The sequence below is a fragment of the Clarias gariepinus genome, chromosome 2, assembly GCF_024256425.1.
Source record: "Clarias gariepinus isolate MV-2021 ecotype Netherlands chromosome 2, CGAR_prim_01v2, whole genome shotgun sequence".
Lineage (NCBI taxonomy): Eukaryota > Metazoa > Chordata > Actinopteri > Siluriformes > Clariidae > Clarias > Clarias gariepinus.
The window spans coordinates 8,433,535-8,460,000 of record NC_071101.1 but is presented as its reverse complement, the minus strand read 5'-3'; the positions used below and the strand labels follow the sequence as shown (position 1 = coordinate 8,460,000).

Here is a 26,466-nt window from a genome sequence, read left to right as displayed (position 1 = left end):
GGTTATTTATGTATTTATTTATTTATGTATTTATTTAATATTTTTAATGTTTCTATAGATTCACATATGATTATATGTCAGGTCTAATTACATCCTGCTCCAAACTTACTTTTTTCCTCCCTAAAAAAAAAAAACTAATATGTTTAACCAGAAATCCCACAGTGACGTGTTTAAACTCTTCTGCTTCTGATCAGCTGTGATGCGTCTCTAACCACAGACACCTGACCGACTGACCGACTGACCGCCCGGCCGCTCGGGTGCTTCTGTCCGCTGCTGCATGTCTGGCTGTATATCTGTTTTCTTCAGCCTTTTTTATTTTACTAACAGTAATCCTGACTTCACCACGCAGGGATTTACAGAAGGCTGTGTTTCAGGGGGTCTGGGGTTAAACTGGGTTTTTATCAAGTCTGTATTTTAACCTCAGCGGTCGAGAGTGCTGGATTATCATCCATCGGTTGGGTTTCTTCTTCTTCTTCTTCTTCTTCTTCTCCTGAAAGAGCTTTATTTCAGTTTATCAAACGTACATTTATCTGACGTTGTAAACTGGCTACCAGCTCCTGGAAAGGCTGAAGAGGGAAACGGTGTGGGGCGTTAATGATGTAGAATTACCTCTAGTAGGGGTTACTTTCGGTTCACGCTAAGATTTGATGCGAATTTGCGCACCGTGATTTTTTAACCTGAGAGGGCGAGGCTGTAGTACTAACTATGTTTTTAGTTTTTTAAGTGCTTTATATTAAAAGTTTGACAAAACATATAATTCATATTGTTAATAATGAATGTATTAGTGGTAGCCCTTAAAGCTCTGAGCATTTCAGGCATTATTTGTTTTGCTATTTATCATTATTTTTTAAATGAACATGTCTAGGACTCAGTAGTCCTAGAGTATAGAGTATATATATATATATATATATATATATATATAGGTTTTTTTTTATTTATACAGGGTCGTATCTGTGCCGCTTGGGGTTTAGGGGTTTTAAACTCTTTGTAAACAAAATGTCTTTCTATGGAAACTTTTTGGGAAAACTTTCAGAATTTAATCTGTCGTAGGTCACTCACTGGATACTCAACTAACATTCACTCACTATTTTAGCGGGTTAGGGTTAGGGTTAGTGCTTTGGTTTACCCATCGGAAGGTCGATACTTGATAGTTAAGTCAAGGGCGCTGTGGGCGCTGTGCTCCCACCCAAGCCTCCTAAATCTGAAACATGCAAAGAATAAAGAATTTCACTTTGTGTATGGGACAAATAAATTCTTAACTTGGCTACGAAATGTTTGCGAACATTACCGTAAACAAAATTCAAACAAATAAAATTAATGTTTTATATATATATATATATATATATATATATATATTTTTTTTTTTTTTTTTTTTTTTTTTTCACCGTTTAAGGGGTTGGCTTGGTTTGTGCTCGCTGTGTGACGTCTCTGTGGGCGGGGCTTTTTATTAAAAATGAAAGTGTTATTTTTAAGGAGTAGTAACAGCTGCATGTAACCTGGAGTCACTTCTGAGTGTGTGAGTAAGTACTGTAGAATACATTTTAAAATAAATTGTGTTTAGAATCTTTTTTTTTTTTTTAATGAAATTTTTATCTTTGATTCTAAGGAAAAAAAATGAAAGGATGAAAGTACTACACTCTCGATCGCTGGAGTTAAAATAGCAAAACAGTAGTAAAGTTCTGCTGAAAGCTTGCACGTCTCCTAATAATGTTTTGACACTTTTTTAATGTCAGTCTGGCCCAGTAGGTTTCAGCATTGCTGCAGAGTTATTGTTATTATTATTAACTCGTCGAACCGCAGGAAAGAATCGTATTACATGTATACATCTCGGGAACAAATTTTATCTCATGCACATGAGTTAACCAAAGCATTAAAAAAAATGGTCTTTCGTGCACATGAATTAACCTAAACCTAATCGTGGGAACGAATTTGTATCTTGTTTGCACAAATTAACCAAAATGTAAGAACAAATTGAGCAACAAATGAACCACTTGGATCTAATTGTGTGCACACATACATGTAATAAAAAGCTTTAGGACCAAATTGCACATGTGCACATGAATTAATGTAAACATGGCAATAAATAGTTTCTTGTGCAAAAATTGACCAAAATGTGAGAATAAATTAGCTAAACAAATTGAGCATCAAATTAACCAGAACACTTGGGACAAATTGTATCTTGTGCACACCATTTAATAAATAAAAAAAATAAAATTAGTTCAAAAATGAATCAAACTTTTGGTACAAATTAAAGAAATAAGCAAACAAAACAAGTAAAGAACTGTATCTTTTGCAAACGAATTAACCAAAACTTTGGGAACAAATTGTAGCGTGTGCACATAAATGAACATAAACATGGAACCAAATTGAATCTTGTGTGCATGAATAAACCAGAATGTGTAAACTGGTTAATTAAATTGAGCAAACAAATTAACCCAAAAAACCCAAAAGTTGTATCTTGTGTGCACAAATTGATCAAAAACTTTAGGAGCAAACTCTGTCTCTCATGTGCATGAATTAACCTCAACATGGGATCAAATGATTTCTTACAGGAACAAAATAAACAAAACATTAAGAACAAATTTGTATCTTAGGAATTAAGCAAAATGAAACATGTTTGGTAAAACAAACGAACCAAAACACTTCATATGAATTGTATTTTTTACATTAAGAACAAATTACCTTTTATGCACATAAATTATGGTGGGAATTAATTGCATTTTGTATGCATGATGTAACAAAATATTGGTTAATTAGCAAAACCAATTGAGCAAAAAATTTACTAAGTCTTGTGCACAAAAATTAATTAAATAAAAAAAATGTAGGAACAAATTGCATCTCGTGCAAACGAATTAACCAAACATTCGGGACAAATTAATTAACCAAAACACTTGAAAGGAATTGTGTCTTTTGCAAATGAATTGATCAAAACATTGGAAAACAGATTGTATCTTGTGCACATACAGTGGGATGCGTAAGTTTGGGGACCCTTGTTAATCTTCATGATTTTCCTGTATAAATCGTTAGTTGTTACGATAAAAAATTTCAGTTAAATATATCTTATAGGAGACAAACACAGTGATATTTGAGAAGTAAAATTAAGTTAATAGGATTTACAGAAAGTGTGCAATTATTGTTTAAACAAATTTAGGCAGGTGCATAAATTTGGGCACCACAAAAAAAGAAATGAACTCAATATTTAGTAGATCCTCCTTTTGCAGAACTAACAGCCTCTAAACGCTTCCTATAGCTTCCAATGAGAGTCTGGATTCTGGTTGAAGGTATTTTGGACCATTCCTCTTTACAAAACATTTCTAGTTCATTCAGGTTTGATGGCTTCCGAGCATGGACAGCTCTCTTTAACTCACACCACAGATTTTCAATTATATTCAGGTTTGGGGACTGAGACAGCCCCGGCGCAGCTTCAGCTTTGTCACTGATCCCTGGACATTGCTCTCCAGAATCTGCTGATATTGAGTGGAATCCATGCGTCCCTCAACTTTGACAAGATTCCCAGCCCCTGCATTGGCCACGCAGCCCCACAGCATGATGGAACCACCACCATTAATTATATTTTGTGGGCATTAATTAATCAAAATGTTTACGTTAGTAAATTCTTAAAACAAATTGAGCAAACACATTAACCGAAACACCTGGAACAAATTGTATCTTGTGGCTACAAATTAATAAAAATAATTCGAAACATGTGCATGACTTATGTACATTTGTTTAAACAATTATTGCACACTTTCTATAAATCCTATAAACTTCGTTTCACTTCTCAAATATCACTGTGCGTGTCTCCGATATGATATATTTAACTGAAATTTTTTATCGTAACAAACAATGATTTATACAGGAAGATTATGAAGATTAACAAGGGTGCCCATACTTACGCATCCCACTGTAAATTACCATAAACATGGGAATTAATTATATCTTGTGAGCATTAATTAGTCAAAATGTTTACATTAGTAAATTCTTAAAACAAATTGAGCAAACACATTAACCGAAACACTTGGAACAAATTGTATCTTGTGGCTACAAATTAATAAAAATAATTCGAAACATGTGCATGACTTATGCACATAACCTCAACAAGGGAACAAATTGTTTCTCACAGGAGCGGATTAAACAAAACATTGGAAACAAATTGTGTCTTGTGCAAAGGTGCATGTGAATTAATGTAAGCGTAGGAATGAACTGGATCTTGTTTGCACAAATTGACCAAAATGTGAGAACAAATTGGTAAAACAAAGTGAGCAAACAAAGTAACCAATGCTTGAAACAAATTGTGCATCTTTTGTGCACAAATTAATCATGAATGAAATAGACAAAATGTTGGAGACACATTGTATTTCATCTGAAGGAATCAACCAAAATCAAACGAAGATCAAACGAAATAATCAAAAAAAATAATATGGATTGCATGTTCTGCAAACATATTAACCAAAACATTGCGAACAAATAGTCTCTTATGTACACGAATTAACGTAAACATTAAAATGATTTGTATCTTTTGTGCGCAAATTGACCCAAAACTTTGGAAACGAAACTGTAGCTTGTGCACATGAATTACCCTAAACATGAGAACAAATTGTATCCCGTGTGAATGAATGAATCAAAACATTGGGAATGGATCGTATCCCATTAGAGTAAAAGTACTAAAAAGTCATGGGAATAAATTGTATATCATGCAGACTAAATAAGGAAAACGTGGGAACAAATTGTATGTTGCGCGAATAGATTAACCTAAACATGGACACGACTTGTGTTTTGTTTGGTCGTATAAATTAAAAAAACGTTGCAATAACACACTGCGCCTGGGAACGAATTCTATCTTGTGAAAACAAACAACGTCCACGTCTATCAATCGCACGTTAATAAATGTCAGAACGGTGTCAAAACGCTTGATATCCGCGGGACAGCGCTGTCGATTCAGTGACGTGTAGCAGTGCTGAAACCTGCCGTGCAGAACTAACCCAACCGGGCTGTCTGTCTGTTTCTGTCCATGTGTGTCTGTCTTTCTCTCCGTGTCCTCAGGAGCTCAGGAGGTTCTCATTGACCCAGGTACGGTACGGTACGGTTCTGTACATGCTCTGTGCTGCATGCTGACGCTCTGTAGCTCCGCCCACTGCCTGAGCCTGTCCTAGTCCTTTACACTTCTCTTACTGGGAAAGCTGCTTGCTTTTTGAGACTGGTTGTTTTTTTTTTCGTCTGTGCATGTGTGTATATCTACGTACCGTATATACAGGGTGTCCCAAAAGTCTCTATACATTTACAGTACGTACATACAGTATATGCATGTTTGTATAATATAAACAAGTAATCACTTCTCAAAAGTTTATGTACAGTATGGAGACTTTTTGGCTGCCCTGTAAATACTGTGGCAAGAAAAAGTGTGTGAAGCTTGTGAAATTTAATGCTTTTCTGCATTAAGTTGCTGTCATACAATGTGATCTGATCTTCATTTAAGTCACGAGTATTGACAAATATAATGTTTCCAAAATAATAACGCATGGTCATGTACTATATGTGACTCGTTCCATAGCATCTCTATTGGGTTGAGGTCTGGGCTCTGACTTGTCCTCTCCAAATAGCGCAATTAGTTTTTCTGAATTTATTCTCACAATATCCTGAAGATTTTTTTAGTACACTTGAGAATTTATCTTCCCCTCTATGACTTTGAGCTGGCCACGCCCTGATGCAGCAAAGCAGACCCAGATCATGATGTTTCCTCCACCGTACTTTACAGTTGGGATGATGTTTTCATGATGATATGCAGTGCCCTTTTTATGCCCGATGTAGTCCCTGCATGTTCGTTTTGCCAACACCGCTGTGGAGTGTCAATGTGCCCCTTTCCAAACTTCAGGCGTGAAGCAGTGTTCTTTATAGTAAGCAGCAGCTCCCTTCCTGGTTTCAAAGATGCCTTACCTCCCTGATGAGTCTTCGTTTTGCTCTTCGGGTCATTTTGACCGAGCTCCCACTTTTTGGTAGAGTAGCCAGAGTCTCAAGGTGTAGACTGGTGAATTTCTAAAGTCTTTAAAATCACTTTGTAACCCTATCCAGCTTTATGTAAAATCAACTATTCTTGATCCTTCGAAAGCTCTTTTTGGCGAGGCATGTATCTTGGGGAGAGCAAACTCTAAACGTAGCTCTAGTCCACACCTCCAAACTCATTTTTTTAACACCTGTCTCCATTTAGCTTTTCTGAAGTCATTAACTCAAGCATTCACACACCTTCCCCACTAGCACTTTGAGGTTTCATGGTGTTCTCAATGAAGCCATGAAAGATCAGATTTTTTTGGTGTTTTTATTTTAGCCACATTATGTCTGTCAATACTCTTTATTTAGATGAAGATCAGATCATATTTTACGACAAATTAATGTAGAAAACCATGAAATTCCAAAAGGTTCCCATGCTTTTTCTTGTCACTCTATGTATCTATACCTGTATCTATAAAACACCATATTTTCCAGACTATTCGTCACACATTATAAGTACAAACTCATTAAATTGTCCATGTTGTGAGTAAATACAGACAGCATGTACTAGATGTATACTGTATATTTTTTTAGAGCAGAGAATATCGTGTGTATCAGTGTTACTGTGTAAAACATTCAGATTCAGATCATTTTGATTATTTATTTCTATTACATACGACCACATTAATAACTAATGTTATTATTATTATTATTATTATTATTATTATTATTCACGCCATTGTCACAAAGCAGATTTACAAAACCCTCTCGAAGGCGATCACAGAGAATCGAATGCGACGTTTACGTGCAGTTAACTCGCCGTTTGTTCAGCTTAAATTGCAACAGGGAAACGTCGAACCGCTCAGCACCAAGCACGAAATTGCGCGAAACCAGTCAAGCAGGGAGCCGTCACAAAGCTTTCATGGAGAGAGGAAATGTAAACACGGTAATAAAGTCGGAAGAAATGACACGCAGGGAATTGACGACAACTTCAATGAGGCGTTTTGTAGGAAAACGTGATTGAGCAGGGTTTTTGATTTCCTTCTGTGCTCGCTGCTTTTCTATACGATTTGGGAAGGGCGCTGTGTCAGGGGAAAAAAAACAACCCTGGTTTGTGGGAAAAAATTATAAGAAACATTCCTATCCATTTTCCTTCCCAATAGTCCTGGTGATAAAACAATATAAGGGTTTATATGGAGAATCTATACATTGCGGCAAAACATTAAACATAAATACAGATACAAATGCAGCGGTTCCTCGGCATACGAATCTAATACGTTCTTAAGGTAAAAGTATGTACTGTGAAACGTATTTTCTCATAAGAAATAATGTAAATGCAGATAATCCGTTCCAGCCACCAAAAACATTACCAATTTCCAACACTATAATCATATTTTTGATTTTAGAAAATCAAAAACCAGTTTCTCTTTAGAAAAGTAATAGTATTCAATTTATTAGTCATTATATTGTCATTGTCGCAAAGCAGCTTTACACAATAAAAATAAGTAAAATATGAATTAAATAGACATTAAACCTGACTTAACCCTAATTCATGATTCCTCTTGGCACCGGCTGCCTTAAAAAGCAAACTGAAAGCGGCTCCCTTTTCTTCTTGCTATTGTTCTTGATGACATTCTTGTGACCCATGGTGCTACGTCTTCACTAAATCTTACCCAAAATCTTCCAAAATCCAAAAAAACCCCCCCGAAAAACATAAAATTATATATAAACTAGTTTTGCTTGGCTTTCCACTGACGCAAATGTAAAGTTTTAAACGGCTCCCGGACATTCGCACAACGTAGCCTGCGCTTGGTTCGGTTTCGTTTGGTCGCCTGTGTTTTAAAAATGCTTCGTAGTCAAATTTCTTGCAAAATTTCAGTTCTTAAAGCAATAGTTCATAAGGCGGGGTGGGGTGTTGGTATGCTCAGGTACCACTGTATCCTATTTTTTAAGATACTAGTCTATGTTAACGTTATAATTTTAATTATAAATATTATTTTTGGTCAAATCCGATTGCATGTTATGACAGTTCACACTCATAATTACAACTAATTAAAAAATTTTTTTAATCAATTTATTTAATCAAACGACGGCAAACAGTTAGTCAGCTGTAGTTGTTGAGATTCCAGAAGAAAGGCAGAAAGCCAGGCGCTTTGCTTTAGCTCTTTTATCAGCTGTTGCTAGCGCTGCTATGAAACCCCTGCGCTCAAGCATGACATCAGCGAGCGCGGTACACATGCGCGAGGTGGCTTAAAATACGATCTATCTGTTCTCATTCCAGATGTATGTGGACGTGATGTATCGGCTATACGGTGCATATATATGTTATATCCAATCCTGGACCACAGACTCGGATCCGGCGTAGTAGTGTCTATCGAAGGGTGCCGATAATTTTGGAGTTGACTGCATAATCGTAGATGTGGTGACATTTACTGCTCTGCTGTTTTTGTATTGGTTAAATTATGTTTAGTTGTATTGAATGAATCTAATTTCACAGCTTTTTCCTCACACACACACACACACACACACACACACACATTCTATCTGATCGCACTTATTTAACACTGCTGAGCATTTCTCACTCACACACGCACACACACACACACTCTAGTGTCTCTGTGCATGTTTGTGTGTTGAGATGAATGGTGGTGTTTGTTTGTATCATGTGATTATGACTGTTTTTGATGAGGTATGAACATGTTGTGGTGTGAACACATGGAGCATGCGCGGAACATGGAGCATTTGAGAACGCTTCATTTGTTTCTTATTATTTCTTCTCATTCTCGGCTTTCCTCTTTTCTGTGTAGTTTTCTCGTCTCGTCTCTCATTTCTTCTCGTCTTGTCTCCTTGTCTTGTCTTATAAATTCTTTTCTTATTCTAATCAGTTATTTTTTTTCAATTTAGTTCTTTGAAGTCTCTCTCGTGTACTTTCTCGTTTCCCTCAATTTCTTGTTTTTAGTCTCTCTTCTGTCCCATCATTTTGTCTCCTCCTCTTCACGTCTCAAGTCTTATAAATTCCTGTACTGTCTGTACTTTCCACTTTTTTTTGTCTTTTCATTTCTTTTTCATTTTCCTCTTGTCTGTTTTAAATTGTCCTTTTTTTAACTCTTCATATCTTGTTGGTTTGTTCTTCTTAAACCGCCATCCAGTAATTTTTTTTGTCGCGTCCCTCAATGTCTCATTTTTCTTTCTCATGTGTTCACACTTGTGTCTTTTCTGCCCATCTTCGATTGATTGATTAATTGATTATGTATGTGTGTGTGTGTCTGTGTCCGCGTTTGATCGTGCAGGTGCTCTAACCTCCAGCAGCAGTATCAGTGCCGACACCAGCAGCGAGATTGGACGAGCCAAAAACTGTCTGAGTCCAGAAGACATCATCGAGAAGTACAAAGAGGCCATCTCTTATTACGGCAAGGTAAACTAGGGCAGGCTACTCAAGACTAACACTAATGAAAGCCGGTTTCTCTTCAATTCAAATAAATGTTATTTGTATATCGCTTTTAACAATTGACATTGTCCCAAAGCAGCTTTACACAATCAAAAGAATTATTTAAGTCTGTATGGAATGTGAGTGTGCATGAATCAAAATGGTCAGATTGTCCCTGGTGAGCAAGCCGCGGGCGACAGTGGCAAGTAAAAACTCCAAGGAACCCATCCTCATTTGGGTGAAACAGAGAGCAGGAATTGATCTTCATTCATACTGTGTATTAGGTGGCAGCCAGTTCAGCATAACAGTTAATTGTTAATTGATGTTAATATGGAGTCCAGGTAGTTATTGGAGGCTCAAGTAGGACTCGTAGGAAATTCCAGTCCTTACCTATCGAGCAACTGAAGCCAAGTCAAGTCCTCAGAAAAACAGCTGTCAACACCAGTCGAGGCCAGAACTGTCTTCATGGTAGAGTGAAACCATCCCCAGACACTGAACACATTTCAAAGAGACACACGGGGCATCCATGTGACAAGAACCAGAAGTGGGGCAGCAGGATGGGTCAGACAGGTCAAGAGGGCAGATGGAGTCTGGATCACTGGAAGCTTAGGAACGAGAGAGAACAGGAGAGGGGAGAGCAGAAGAGGAGAGATAAAAGTTATTAATGATCATAAACAGTTAACTGGATGGAAGCTGGATTTACTAAGACCTCTTGCTTAAGTTTCCACGCAGAAACCTGGATCAAATTCTAAGCTACAGGAAAGTTAGTTTAATCCCAAGCCTGACCTGCGTCCTCTGAAGCTGCTGCTGTAGTCATTAACACCGTCCTGTTGTTCGCCCCAGGACTCTGAAAACACACTACTGTTAGTCTTTACTCTTTAAACCGTTAAAACTGCATCTTATAGTAGGAATGTCTATAAGAAAAGCGGCCAAACATTTTATCGATGCTAAAAAAGTGTCTCACCTAGATGAAAAAAAGTGAATTCTCAGACAAGATCATATACAGTGAAACCTCGGAATGCGAGTAATACGGTTGCGAATGTTCCTCAAGACAAGCAAAGATTTTTAACAAGTTTTGACTTGGAAAACGAGCAAGTCTTGGTTTACGAGTACCAAGTATCATGTATCACACATTTTTTTCTCTTTCTTGCGCTGCAGAATTGTGGGTAATTGTCTCCCCCGCTGGGTCTTAATGCGTGCCTCTTACTGGTATAATCAATATCCGTGCGCGTGTGTACTGTTTACTATAACACTGTGACATTGTGTGTGTGCGTAAAACATATTTAATTTTGTGTTTGTAAGTGTGTGTGTACAGCATGCGTGTAAACCAAAAGCAAGTTTCATTAGAGATGTTAAAGATCCATTTTCTCTTTCTGTATCAGCCTGCTCTTTGTGTCTGTGTGCGCGCGTCATTGGACAGCGTGCCACACACACACACCACACACACCACACACACACACACACACACACACACACACACACACACACTCTTTCTCTCTGCTCTACACAGAAACACTGCTCTGTCGCGATTCTTTTCAAAGGTAAAGTGCGAGTTAATTTGTTTTATTTTTACTTAACAGCAGTGATTCCGTTAGTGTGTTGCTCAATCGAGTGTCATTAGAGAGATTTCTTGTTTATTTTTCCGAAGAAACAGCGTTTCCGTTGTCTGTGCGCATGTGTGAAAAGAGTGAAGGAAGGGTAACTGTGTAAGATGAGAAGGGGGAAAGGGGAGCTTACTTTAGATTCACACACACACACACACACACACACAAACACACATACACAGCGCCTGCAAACACTTATCTGTCGAGATTTATTTTTACTTTTTTTTTAAAGGTTAAGTGCAGGTTCATTTGTTTTTTTACTTTATATTTTGTGTTAATTATTTTTATGTATTTATGTTTTTGGTCTGTGGAAGGAGTAATTTGAGTTTCCATTATTTCTTATAGGAAAATTTGATTTGGTTTATGAGTGTTTTGGAATACAAGCCCGCTTCCGGAATGAATTATCCTTTTAGTCCAATGTTCCACTGTAGTTCCATTTTTCATAATATTTAATACTTATCTCCCGATACATGCCTCATTCTTTTTTTTATTTTTTCAAAATAAATACACGTACACATTTATATTTTTATTAGACAAAAGAAACTCATTTGCTAAATACAGTTTCATGCCCTTTTATGGCCGTAGTGTCGGTTATCTTTTTGAATTTAAATCTTTCAACGATTTTAACTGTCATTCAGATGAAACTTGGCTGATTTAGATTTCACATGAAAAGACCTGAAAAAGTGTTTTATATTTTATAAATACAGAATTGTTTAGATATTGCATGATAAATTTGACATGGTTACGGACACTACAGATTTTTTGCATTTTTAAGCTTTTACCAAAAACTCATGCAAAGCACTGAGGTCTTCCTGGAATGTTTAATGCTATTTGTGTGTTAATAATAATTACTGGGCAGATTACAAAAAGGAAATTTAACTGAAAACAATGTAGTTGTTATGTTTATGTTTTATGTTCATGTTTACATAACACAAGGTGTGTGTCTAATTTGGAGCATGTAAACAATACTATTAATTTGAGGAAAAAATCCTTAATTTCGCACAGATTGCTTTAATTTAAACAACAATTTTTACAGGTCATATGCTTTTAGAAACTTACAGTACACCAATTTTAGCATCAATAAAGAAACGAATAAAGAAATACGAATAATTAGCTATTTAAATGTTTATTGTTTGAAGCAAGACAGTATAACGCTGAAAAATGAGGCACGTATAAAATAATCTCTCTAAAAAAACTTCAGTTAGCAACTTGAAATTTTTTAGTAAAGCGAGATCAGTCGCTTCCATGTTGCATAAACCTCAGAAGTAGCTTTTTTGGCCACACACATTTTTCCGTATTTAAAAAACAAAAAAAACATTCCCAATACTGTGGATATTTTAGCCGTAAACACAACAGTCCCTTTCCTGAGAGCATCACCTTATCATTCCTACATTCTCTCACACCTGATTAAACTGGAAATAAAACATAATCCAATTATTTTGATTTTAGGTTCATTATTGACTCGTGCATTCAGCTACTAATACAGAACGTTAACACTTAGTTCACCTGCATTAAGGTTTGATTATGGCCCTCCTTCCTAGTGGTGTTGTTTCGACAACCTTATGCACCATCGGAAGATTCATTTCCAGAGTTGCCGTAATATTTGCCAAGGATCATTTTCCAATGATGTTAGAGTCAAACTGCTTCATAAAGTCTTCTCCAGGACGTCCCAGAGACTTTTAGTGGACTTTTAAGGTCAGGACTCCTCATTCCTCATGCTCTAGAGTCGGGAATCACGATAGTTTAGTGTCTGTTCAGTTTGTATCACGATACTGTTAGGATCACAATTTTATAAATATCCTGATTTGTTATTAAATTTTGTCATTAGGTACGTTCAGGTCGTCAGCTGACTCCATTTTATTGCCACTTAACGTTGCTGAGAATAGAATCTATCTGACAAAGTGAAGCACGCTCAAAAGGCAAATACTTTTTTAAAGCAATGTATATGATTGTGCAGTGATGTCATACTGTATTTGACATTACCACTCAATCTGATAGGAAATTATACAATACAAAACTATAGAAAACACCTGTTTTACTGACATCCCTCATGCTTTCCTGTTAAATTATTTACATACCAGTTTAAATTTCATCTCTGTCCTGTTACATTAATAAGGTGTTAATGAATTCTTAAAATCATCAAATCCTTACCAAAAAAGAAAGAAAAGAAAAAAAATTATCCTTAAAACCTTTAACGGTTTCTTCTATCTCAGAGCTTTTGTTCATGTCCAGCAGGGGGCAGTCTGCTCACACACGTGTGAACACTGTGCCTCCGAGTTAGACGCTCTGTTTTATCATTTCTCTGTCTGAGAAGAAGTCGATGAGCTTGGAGATGTTAGGTCCAGAATGTTCCGTCCTTTTCCAGAGAGATAGAAAATCAATATGCATTTAAAAAAATATAGAAAATGTTGTCTCCATCCTAAATGACGTCTACTAACCGAGACCCGTTTTGGTCTACATTTTGGATAGTGTGTACCTGGTTAGTAATACGTAACAAAAGTGCAAACTGTGTGTTCGAATCGTTGCACGTCCTGGACTTTTGCGCTTACAGGTCACTCTGGTCCCCATCTATAACGTCCTCCTGTCTGAGATGTGAAAAGGACAGGACTTGAATCAGCAGACCAAAAATGTAATCACACTTCACATCGTACTTCGATCGTTCTTCGATCAATCGCGAGCTCCTTCTCTCAGGTATATATTAATATGCTGCAAACGTACCCTTTAACAATGAGTCCAGTATTTATGGTCCCATCGCAGTAGGTGTGTGTGTGTGTGTGACGGGTTCATTCTACATTGATTGCGATGCTCCACACATTGGCACCTCTCCTGTCTTCTGCTGATATTAATACATTATAATGATCTCATCTGTACGATTAAGGTTGGAAAGTCAAGTCTTGGATCAATAAAACATCTCCCAAAGCGTGCGGTTTTAATATTTTAAAACGGTGTTGCAGAAAACTCGCAGAAAAAGACCATCCTGATTTCTCTCTCTCTCTCTCTCTCTCTCTCCCTCTCTCCTTCTTTGATTCCTTTTTTCGTTTTAGTACAAGAACGCTGGAGTGATTGAGCTGGAGGCGTGTGTGAAAGCAGTGCGAGTTTTGGCTATTCAAAAGAGGGCCATGGAGGCATCAGAGTTCCTGCAGAACGCTGTCTACATCAACCTGGGCCAGGTAACACGCGCACTACTGGGTGACACGTCAAAATGTGCTGCTTCTTGTCCCCTTATGCTCATAAGCTATAGTCCTACATTAGATATACAGGTAGTCCCCGACTTACAAACATTCGAGTTACGAATTTCCTCAGATCTGAACGGACTGCGGTTCTACTTTTGGTTTAATCACGATTGTAGCTAACGTGTACTGTACAAAACATAGACACTGCAGTGCACCAGGTCCCAATATTTACAATTATATACATTTTTTTCATGCGTATGGTATATTGTATGTGTGTGTGTGTGAGAGAGAAATGAGTCAGTCTAGAAACACGATGATCGAAAATGGCTGTCCTGTAAAGCTGTGCTGATGGTGAATAATCCTAATTTTGGAAAATCTCAACCTCAACAAAACAGCGTTTATAATCCAATACAGTGGAAAACAGCTCTGAGACAAAATGGCGTTCGGGATTCCTCTCAAGATTTAAAGGCGCAGAGACAACACTTATGTATCACCTGTGAGATTTGATGCGATTATGGTTTTTGGCCACATTATGGCAGTGTGGGAAAAGGGGACAAAGATTTAGTCAAGTGGATTGGTATTCTTTACATAGGCGTATGTAAAAAGACTCACTTTGTCTGACTTAAGAACAAATCGGACTTAAGAACATTCTCCCAGAATGGAACTCGTTCTTAAGTCTGGGACTACCTGTACATCTTCTGACTGTATCATTCATATACACAATTTTAACATGGGCATGAAGTGGAGTCCTGGACAAAAATCTTTTCCAAAAGTCATGAGTAAACATGATATGTTGTTTTAAAACCCTAATACTGGAGACTCCTTTCTTGACCAATAATTTCACAGCTTTGTTAAACAGCAATACTCTTTACTAAAGTCCCATGAGCAGCTCTGTGGTATAAAAGTATAAACTGTCATGATAATTTTTTCGGCCTGTGTGTGTTCTCTCTCAAGCTCTCCGAAGAGGAGAAGATCCAACGCTACAGCGTCCTGTCCGAGCTGTACGAACTGATCGGGTTCCACAGAAAGTCCGCATTCTTTAAACGCGTAGCAGCCATGCAGTGTGTCGCTCCGACCATCTCCGAGCCAGGCTGGAAGGCTTGTTACAGGTTACTGCTGGAGACGCTGCCCGGCTACAGCCTCTCTCTCGACCCTAAAGACTTTAACAAAGGTACCACGACCTCACACAGTCCTACGCAAATCAATCCGTTATACACAGTCGTCTCTATTATCTCACACCAGCCTGATCTGAGATGACATCCTGGGTGCTCGTTTTTTTTTTTTTATTTAACAGGATGTTAAAGATTCATTTACTTCCTGAATAGCATAACAAGAGGATTTAAAACAAACCTACATTTTACGAGTTGTTACTTTTGTTGTTTTTTTTCCCCTAAGATTTTTCTTGATTTTTTTATTTTTTATTTAACAATTATATGCTGTTGATGTTCAACAGCATGTAAAACATGTTGAATGAGGTACTGCAGATGGTATAATAGGTGGATAATAGATATTCAATAAGGTTTATAAATGCAAAACTATATGAAATACACATGTATTTACAATAAATGCAATATTATAGATGATGAATGAGGTATAGTAGATGCAGAAGGAGGTAAAATAGATGTTTAATTAAATCTAATTTAATTTAGATGTAAATTAAATGTTGAATAAAATATCATTGATGATGAATGAAGGAAAATGTATGTTTAATAGTGTGATAGGTTTTTATTAGGCTCTTGTAGATGCTGAATGAGGTAGAAACAATGTTAAATTATGTTGTCTAAATGTCTAAATTGTGAATTTTGAATGAGGGAGTTGTACAGTAGATGTCAGATGAGGTATAGTTTATGTTAAATGAGGTATTATATATTCTAAATGGTGTACTGCGGATGTCAGATCAAGTATGAATAAGGTATTGAAGATTCTAGGTAAGGTATTGTAGATGTCAAATGAGGTGTAATCAATGGCAACTGAATTATTGTAGATGTCACATGACTCGCTGTATATGTTTAATAAGGTATTGTAGATGTTGAATGAGGTATATACTGAGGTTTTGTGTATGACGAATGAGCTATTGCAAATGCTGAATTAGATATTGTAGGTGTTGAGTGAGGTAAAAGCTGAATGAGGTATAATAGCTGTTGAATGAGGTATGATAGATGTCAAGTGGGGTATAATGGATGGTGAATGAGGTATAATAGATGTCGACTGAGGTAGATGTCGTGTGAGGCTTGGTAGATAGTGAGCGAGGTAGATGCTGAATGAGGTATTGTAGAAGTCAAGTGAGGTAGAAGCTGAATGAGGCACAATAGATGTTGAATGAGGTACAATAGATGTTGAATGAGGTACAATAGATGTTGAATGAGGTAAAATAGATGTTGTGGGAGGTTTTGTAGATGCAGAGTAAGGTAGATGCTGAATGAGGTATAATAAATGTCAAATCCAGGTATTTGTTGAATGAGGTATAATAGGTGTAAAATGAGGTATTGTACATGCTGAATGATGTATTGTAGATGTCAAAGAGCCATTGTAGTTGCATAATGAAATATTGTGGATTTCGAATGAAGTGTAATGAGTGTCGAATGAGGTAAATGTAGAATGAGGAATACTAAATGTCAAGTGAGGTAGAGATATTGTAGGAGGTGTTGTAGATGCAAAGTGAGGTAGATGCTGAATGAGGTGTAATAGACGACGAATCCAGGTATGATTGATGTTGAACGAGGTGTGATAGAGGTATAAGAGATCCCGAGTGAGGTACAGTAGAAGCTTAATGAGGTATGATAGATGTCAAATGAAGTATTGTTCATGTCCATGTTGAACGAGGTGTTGTACATGTTAAATGTGGTATTATTGTTGTTGAATGAGGTATTGTGGATGCCGAGTAAGTTAATGTAGATGCTGAATGAGATATTGAACCTGCTAATTGAGGTACTGCACAGGCTAAACGAGGTACTGCACAGGCTGAACGAGGTACTGCACAGGCTGAACGAGGTATTGCACAGGCTGAACGAGGTATTGCACAGGCTGAATGAGGTATTTCATATGCTGAATATGGTATTGTACACGCTAAATGAGATCTTGCATAGATGTAGAATGAGGTATACCAAATATCAAGTGAGGTATAGTAGGTGTCTAAAGAGGTAGATGCAGAATACGATATTATTGATGCCAAGTGAGGTATAAGCGGAATGAGGTCTAATAGATGTGGAATAAGGTGTAATAGATGTGGACTGAGGTGTAATGGATGTCATGTGAGGTATACGCTGAGCGAGGTAGGAGCTGAATGAGGTATAAAAATGTGGTATAACATATGTTGTAGATGCTAAATGAGGTGTGATAGATGTCAAATGGGGTATTGTGCATGTCCATGTTGAACGAGGTCTTTTGCATGTTCAAAGTGGTATAATGATTGTTGAATGAGGTATTGTGGATGTCGAGTGAAGTATTGTAGATGCTGAATGAGATTTTGTAGATGTTGAAATAGGTATAATAGATAGTAAATTAGGTTTAGTGAAGTGTTTTAGATGAATTAAATAAATGTTATGTCCCTTTGTAATGTAATATGATGTTAAAGGATCTTAAATGGTATATACAGTTTAAAAGATGTTAAATAAGTAGAAAAATGTTGGATAAATAAAATAATGTATGTTAATTTACGTACAGTTGATGCTGAGCGTGCGTTTATAGATGTACATCGTTTGTGTTATAATGACGGATGTTTAATGAAAAGTAGTTATTAATTCATTGAGAAAGCAGTTTTATGGGAAGCGTGAGCGGGGCCAGCACTCACCAGGTGTCGCATGCTAAGAGCGGACTCCTCCTGTGCCAGTAATTACAGTCACAGGGCTATGAAAGTCAAAAAGTGATTGTACAACAGCACTTATGCTGAAAGTTATTTATTATTCCTCAGCACCATACCCACCAGGGGGGCATCCTTGTGGTTTATTATTTATTTATTTATTAATTTATATTTTTAAATAATCACCACTCCAATGATAGTGATTTATGAACGTAAGACTGGCGTTTTCGGTTTTATTCGTGTTATTAGTCACATGCTTTCAGTCTGTTATTCATGAAAGGTTTGGCATACTGTATTAATAAATACAGGGCTGTGTTTGTTTTAACTTTTAATTAAAGCCATGTTTTAGGTGGTGTCGTCATGTAAAGTAGACTCGTGTTGTCTTTGATTTTATCCAGGAGCAGTGCTTCAGGACACCATGTTTTTTAGAACAGTTCGTCTGAAAAGTGGTGTCTCATTTCAGACAAACACCTTTTATCCTAAAGCCTCTCGTCTAGCCCGTTCTTTAGACACACATACTTATTTTTACATTCGGATTAAATTATTTGGCAGGAGGGGTTCTCAAGAACATTAATTAAAAACGCACCCCTCGTCGTTGGAAGGCGTTGGCAGTCCGATACGAGGCTTTTACATAACCATGCATCATCCAATAAGAGATGATCTGGGGTTTGGTGCACTATGTATTATAGAGATTTTTATGTCTGGATTTTTTTTTTCTATTTCTTTCCAATGAGCTCTGTTTTTCTGTTTTCGTACTGAGTAAACAGGAAACCTCTGTGAAGAAGAACAGCAATCTCCAGCAATCATTTATGAGAATCATTTATGTTTCAGTGAGTTTCCTGGTTATGAGGGAAAGAAAACATTAATCTCCACCTACCTGATGCCAGAAAGAAATATCAGCCCGCTTTCTGATGGATACCACAACATTGCTTGGAAAAGCAGCTTTAGTCAAAGGAGATAAAAGTGAGGCATGTAGAATCAAAGATCGTGATTTATTTTTTATATCGTGGAATTTAATCAGAAATATGTGCAACGGCTGAAGAACGGAAAAGTAAATTGAGTTTTTATTTTATAACTGCAAAACAGTTCTGCTTTGTTAAAATAAGAAACTCCACCCTAAAAATCTCTTGATCGTAAACCTCGCTGGGATGTTTAGGTTGAGTTGGTGCCATGAGGACATTATTGCTGGTGGAATAACAATGTTGTTTAATGGAAGAAGAAAAAAATCTCCATGATCTGCCCCCTGATGTAGTTTTTATAACACGATGTACTGACAAGCAGCCTGCACCATTTAATCAAAGTAAGTGTGGCAGATAATAAAATGGACTAGCAGTTCATTCAGGTACTATGGTGTGGGACGAACATTGTTTCTGAACAAACTGGACAAACTTGTTTATGCACCTAGTAGGACATCCAGACAGTAAGGCGTTATAGGTGTGATACAACCATGAACTATTTTTTTTGCATTGTGTAGTGACAATATATTCCTTATCTTAGGAATATTTCTGGGATGCCATCCTGGTAATATTATCTGCATGAGCTTTAAATAAAAGATTGGAATCTATAATTACACCAAGGTCTTTTATTGTTGTACATGATGAAACAGAAAGGCCATCCAGAGTTACTGTGTGATCAGAAAACTGGCTTCTAGCTGCATGTGGTCCTAGTACCAGTGCTTCTGTCTTGTCAGGTAGGCTTAAGCAGAAGGAAATTAATAAGCATCCAGTGTCTATTATCCTCCACACATTTCTCACCTTTATTAAGCTGGTGTTTCTCATCTGGTTTTGCTGAGACATATAACTGTGTTATCGGCATAAGAGTAGAAACATATACAATACTCACGCATTATGTTGTCCAGAGGAACCATATATAGAGAAAATAGCAGTGGGCCTAAAACCGAACCTTGTGGAACACAGGGTTTGTCACCGTTTAAATGTACAAACTGATAAAAATTTGTCAAATAAAATCTGAGCCAGAAGAGGGCTATTCCCAAATACTATTATCAATGGTGTCAAAAGCCACACTAAGGTAAAGTAACACAGGCAAAGAGACGCATCCCTGATCCGAGGCCACTAGAAGGTAATTAACTACTTTAACCAGCGCTGTGCTCTGTGTTCTGATTTATACATTTCATGTAAGTAGCAGAATAGTCACTGTTTACATTTACAAACTGATAACAATTAACCGTCACGTTAATGAGGAACCATCATATTAACGAGGAATCTAGTTCTGTCAAGCAAAAGCCTGACTCATAGTCCCAGAATGCACTAATAATCATCTTAGCATGTTAAAGTGTACCAGCATAAAAGTTAAAGCTTTGGAAGCTGATCTGTTTAAGCATAAGAAGGTGTAAGAGACACTAATGTGCCGCCGCACCGCTGTCTTTAGGTAGACTGGGAAATCCCATTGCTTCAGGATCTAAAGATAGAATGGCATTATGAGTATTCTGCAGATTAAAGTCAGCTCAGCTAGGATGCTACATACGTTATTTGTTGTACCGAGGGTTAATATGGAAGATGAAGTGGGGTAATATTTGGTCAACTAAGAAGAAGGTGAGTCCATGTTTTTATCATCAGCTGTGTTTTAAAAGTGTAAGCATGTGGGATGTTAAGCACGGTTTTAGGGGAGTTGAAGAGTGCTCGGATCGAACCATATAATAATGTGATTTGTGAAAGAAAGCTGCTGATCGATTTTGTTTGTTTTTATGCATTTTGCTAAACCGACAGTAAGGTTTGCCTTGGAAATCAGGGTCATGGGTATGAGTCTTATGATCCTCAGTGCGTGAGTGTGTGCGTATTTCCCAGTGGCACTCTGTATTTTCTTAGGCAGGTTTATGCATTCTGTCTGAAGCCCGTCTCCCTGAGGCACTTAAAAAAAAATCTTAGTTGCTTAGGTGAAAAATTGATCCGCCACCCCATCCTCCCTCTCTTTCCTGTCTGTACTTCACAGTAAGACATGCGTGTAGATCAGTTAGGAGTAGGAAGCTCACTTTTTAATTCCTTAGTGGTTTTGTTTGGCTTTCCTTTTTTTTTTTTTTTTTTTTACGAATATAGTACAGTAATACCAGTAGTGTGTGTAGTTTGTCTAGAGAGGGTGTAAATATTTTCACACCCATGTTAAAATAGTAGGATTATATAATGTACAGTAGTGAACCCATGTCAGATATTATTTTTAATGTGATTCATTTTAAAATGCCACAACAACTGAAAACGATAAAGTCAAAAACAAATAGCAACATTTTAGGGATTCAAAAAACCTGGTTGCCTACATTGCAATCCCAGGGGATTGGGGGCACTAGGTGGGGTACACTCTGGGCAAGGTGCCGATCCATCTCAGGACACAATCACACTTCGGGCAATTTGGGAAAACCAATTAGCCTAATCTGCCTGTCTTTTGACTGTGAGAGGAAACAGGAGTACCAGGAGGAAACCCACCAAGCACAGGGAGAACAATCGAGCTTCATGCACAGAGACCATGAGGCGGGAATTTAACCCTCAACTCTGGAGGTGTGAGGCCATAGTGCTAACCACTACACCACTGTGCTTGTCCACTAAATCTCACCCATTTCAGCTTGCAGATTTTTGCGCCAAGCTATCCTTGATTCCCCCAATCTTGACTACAGCCTCAGGCTTAGCTGGTAATGCTACCACCACCATGCTTTAACACAGACATTGTGTTTCCTTGGTTTGGTTGAAAAAAAAAGTTTGATCTCTGCGTCAAGTGCATATTTAAGACTTTTATACCCAAAAAGTTCTACGTACGATTTGGATAATTTAAGTAGGCTCACCTCATGAGAAAGCACTTCGGTCTAGCCACCATAGCCCACTTGAAGAATGTGAGAGGTTACATGCAGGGAATGACCAGATGTTCCTGCAGCTCTATCAGTGTTGTCATAGTCACATGCCAGAATAGGCTAATTGTATTCGTTTTCCTGCCAAATAGGAAATGAAATATGTTGGTGTTATATCGCATTAAAGATGGAACAAGATCTGCCACAATTTCTCTTTTTTCAGAAGATCAGATTTTCTTTGTAAAAGTCTTTAGAAGAATTGCTTTTGAATAAAAAAAAATTTTCCTAGGAAAAACATAAAGCAAATGGTTTTACCATTAAATAGAGACTTTATATAGGTACTTGCTAGTAGAAAATTTACGGAATTTTTATGCTATAATTTATTTGCATAAATAGTCTTTTTTTTATTTACATGAATGTGTACATAAACTTATAAATTTCTATGTAAACTTAAATTTTTTTATTTTATTTATCTATTTTTTACTAGGCAGTATTTTATGGCAGGTGGAGTGTGACAAATATAAATAAACTTGTCATTAAAAAAAAAAAAAATTTAATGGAGAAAATAGAGAAAATAAAGTAATTTATTTAATTTCTATTAAAAATTAAATACAATTTAGTATTTAAAATTATAATTTACAAATTAAGTATGTCAGTAATTAATTGCAGTTTTACATTGGTTTAATTCCTGTTTTGTAGTTTCATTTAATTATTTGTCATGTTTTTAGGCAGCATTTTATATCAGGTGGTGTATGATGAAATTAACTAAATATGTCATTAAATAAATTATTAAAATTGTAATGTAATAATTGTGTCATACATGAATTATTTAATGTATTTAAAATTAGGTATTAAGGTCATTTATTTAATTGCTATTTATAATAGTTTTCTTTAAATATTTATAAAAAAAAAACTCAGTTAATTTCTTAGGTTGCATTTCAGACCTGCACAGCAGCAAATGTAATAAATAATAAATTTAAACTTTAAAATAGGAATTAAATTAAATGCTTTCAAATGTATTTTTTTCAATGTAAAACTAATTAATTATACACACTTTTAAATAGTTGTTTTTTTCACTTATTTAAAGACATTGGTTTGTTTAATATTGTCCTTCTCTACCTTCTACATAATTTGGGACAGATGTTTCTTATAGTCCAGAAAGTATGGTGTGTCTGATGGAGGTGGTTTAGTCGTATGTATGATTTATTCTGTGAAAGAAATATTTATAGTTTAAGTTCAATCTGACCTCTTATGGTTCGACCAGAACCCATTTCCCCCCCACCATTACAAAGCTTTCAGGATGGTCATGTGACCTCAGTGTTTGTATTAATTTTGTGAAATCAAACACAGCCCAGGATTCCTCTGACTATCCTTCTTTTTTTTCGATCTGTCTCTTTCTCTCTTTCGTTTTAGTCGCTTGAGAACCACAAGGACAAATAGAGGAGTAAATGGGTTTTTAATTGGCCTGGGATTCCGGCTGACTTCAATTACTCAGTTAGACAGAGTGACGATCGTCTAGAGAGACAGACAGCTAGACAGGAGAAAAAAAAAAATTGGAGAGAGACACGGAGTGAGAAATGCTTGAGTTTTAAATACCGTTTTTGCAGCTCGGGTCTAATTAAGTCTGCCTGCCGCTGTCGAAATTAATTAAAGCTGTCTGTAATTACGTATTAATGTTTTAATGACACAACCAATTAAAATCCCGATGTAGTAAAAGCATCTCTTTAAATGTAAAAGAGTATTTGCAAAAATATATATAAATAAATAAAATAAAATATGGAAAATGAGTTGCGATTAATGTGGAAAATAAATCACAGCCAGTTAGTAGATATGTAATGCTGTTGGTCTCTTTAACCAAAATGGTTTTTATTTATAATGTTATACCATAATGCCTCACTGTTTATTAAAAGCAGTTTCACAGTGGGTGGGACATGATAAAATTAATTTGATAAATATGTCATCGAATGCAATACTGTGCAAGAGTGTGTACTTTTTAGTACAAAACTTTTGTTAAAATTATTTTTAATGTTATGACTTTATTATTGAGTCACAAAATGTTTCCGATGTTCAAACATCCGTACACCACCACAATAAATAAAAGTTACAAAAAAATCTTTTTGTATGGAAGAAAAAAAAGCAGGACGTTAAATAAGCCACTTTTTAGGTAAAAAAAATGTAAGATGAAAGTTATTGAATGCTAAAAATAAGTTCTCAGATGAACTGTGTGTGGATCGCTCAGTAAAACTTAGAAGCCAATTTCCTTATAAAACTGCAAAAATTGTACCTGAGACCAAAATGTTCTCAAACGTTTGTCACACCAAATACTAACTTTGTTTCATTAATTAATGTTTACTAGGCTTTATAGTTTTTTTTTTTTGGTAATTAAATTTTATTACATTTTTTTAAAGCATACTTTCCTGTATAGCATTCATTTGCCTTCCTACAAATTTGGCACAGGACTGTAATTAATTCATTAGGTCAACGAATTCAATGAATAAGATTGAATTTATGGACTTGCTAATTAAGTTTTATAAAATCAAATTATAAATGTAACATTAAATAAATAAAGTACTTAATTTACTTAAATAGGTACTTAGAGGTTGCATGTCAGACCAGCAGCAACTGTGAAATGAACAAATCAATCAATTCTTTAAACATTTGCATCAGTGTTTGAGCTCATGTTTTGCCAGAGTTACAGATTTTTTTATGTTTTTGTGTTCAGCTTTTAAAATCGGTGCCAGCTTGCATTGCTTTTGGCCACATCGCTCTATTGTGAAAAAATCAAATAATTATGGCATTAAATAAATCATTAAAATTAGAATTTAATAATTGTCACTAATAAAAAAAATAATGTAAGTAATGTGTTTAACGTCTATTTAAAACAGTATATAATTAACTGTTGACAAATTGTCAGTAATTAAATATAGTGATCAAAGTGTTAATGCTCGCTGTAAAGTGGAAGAACAATTTTTTTCTTTTCCAACTTTGTATTTTTTTTGAAAATTCATCTTTTCTGAATAAATCCTGCCTTTTGCATTATGATTGTTTACAAGAATTCACTCTCATTTCTGATTAGTTCGGTGCTTTAGGATACTTTAAGTGGCGTGTCAGTCTGATCTCCTTGCCTAGTGAACGTGTGAACAGGTGGGAGATAGTTGTTTATTCGTACAGAGTTTACCGATCAGGAACATGAAACAAAACTCATCACATCACCTAATATTACCTCCACACGAAACAAACATGCACAGAAAGACTATACTCCTTTCATTGATCAGATCGAGTGTTTATATAGCTAATACAATACCTAATGAATGGATTATTAAAAGTTTTCACACCGCTCTTATTCCAATCGGGTCATACTGTTCCGATGTAGTTTCATTCCAATAAAGTTTTCATTTGGGAACGTTCAAGTCAAACCGGGACTTTTGATTGTGCAGAATAACAGAACTCCCTTTATTTCTCTCTATAATCTCCTGCTGCACTAATGCACTTATCTCAGTGTTTCACTAGTGCTTGGACACCATCAAGATCAAAGAGGTCTGAAACGCTGGCCTCTCAGGAACTCCTTTAATACCCCAAACATGTGGAAATGGCTTGGAGCGAGGTCAGGACTGTATACGGAGGAGTTTCTGTGACGTGGTGAATGAGTGTGTGTACGGTTCCCTCAGACAGATACGTCTCTTCTGCAAGTCTGTGACTAGTTATCCTTCGATTTTCAAAGATCAGGCTTTCCATTTGCTGAAGGATTATCATTCACAGACGTATGGGCTTCTTAAAAAAACTTTTGCAACATTTAAATGTTTTACTGCAGCTAAGAGTCTCATCACCGCAATGTCCTCGAAGTCAGAATTCATTCATCAGAAATGTCATGACAAGTCCCGGATTGACTTGAATGGCTCTTGTATCGATCCACTGTTTATCAGCTGTTTGGAACTGGAGTCTAATATCAGAGCCAGGAGAAAAAGGGAGACTTTTAAAATGTTTTTTTCCCCCTTTTTTTTTAAGCAGGACTCCAAATGTCTTTGACACTGAAGGATGAAACTGCCTGCTTAGCCTACATGCTGCAATTTTAAGGCATGTGTGACAAGAGAGAGGGGAATTAGTGCTGAAGAAGCATGTGTGTGTGTGTGTGTGTGTGTGTGTGTGTGTGTTTGCTTTGAACTTTGTTAATTTGAGAGCAGGTGACATGAACGTACGAGTTTATGGTTTCGCTTCGGATGAAGAGCGTCTTTGATCCATATGGAGCAGAGCGATAACTTAGACGCTCCAGACGTCCAGACGAGGCTTTATGTTCCTGCTGGAGCTAATGAGATTCAGCTTCTGTATCCTCACACACATACACACAGCAGAACATATAGATGAGGACTTTTGATTCCAGCTGGTGGAGGAGAGAGAGATGGGGAGAGAGAGAGAGAGAGAGAGGGAGAGAGAGATGAAGAGCGACTTGTGATTTCAGGAGGATAGGAGGAACCAACTGATGACCTACATTATGACTTATGTCATCAGATGTAGTTCTAATCTCCATATCGGTGTGTGTATATTCAGAGACTGGTGTGTGTGTGTGATATTTTTAGCAGCGCTGGCTGGAACACATTCAGAAGTGTATTAATAAGCTGCAGCAGCGTAGGTGGGATGTGCACTAATGCTGAGCAGATGATGGTGTGCGAGAGTCAGATGGTGTGGAACGA

General features: G+C 36.6%; 1 protein-coding gene across 3 annotated transcripts in view; it reads left to right on the top strand.

The window, feature by feature from the left end:
• Positions 1–26,466, top strand: part of trappc9 (trafficking protein particle complex subunit 9) — a 215,968-nt gene that overhangs the window by 8,255 nt on the left and 181,247 nt on the right. For 2 of the 3 annotated variants that reach the window (XM_053481001.1, XM_053481010.1), the window contains 4 exons: positions 5,044–5,070; positions 9,276–9,400; positions 14,061–14,186; positions 15,144–15,360. In XM_053481001.1, coding sequence (XP_053336976.1) covers positions 5,044–5,070; positions 9,276–9,400; positions 14,061–14,186; positions 15,144–15,360 — 495 coding nt within the window. The remainder of the gene's footprint in view (positions 1–5,043; positions 5,071–9,275; positions 9,401–14,060; positions 14,187–15,143; positions 15,361–26,466) is intronic. The other variant, XM_053481018.1, reaches the window with a different exon arrangement.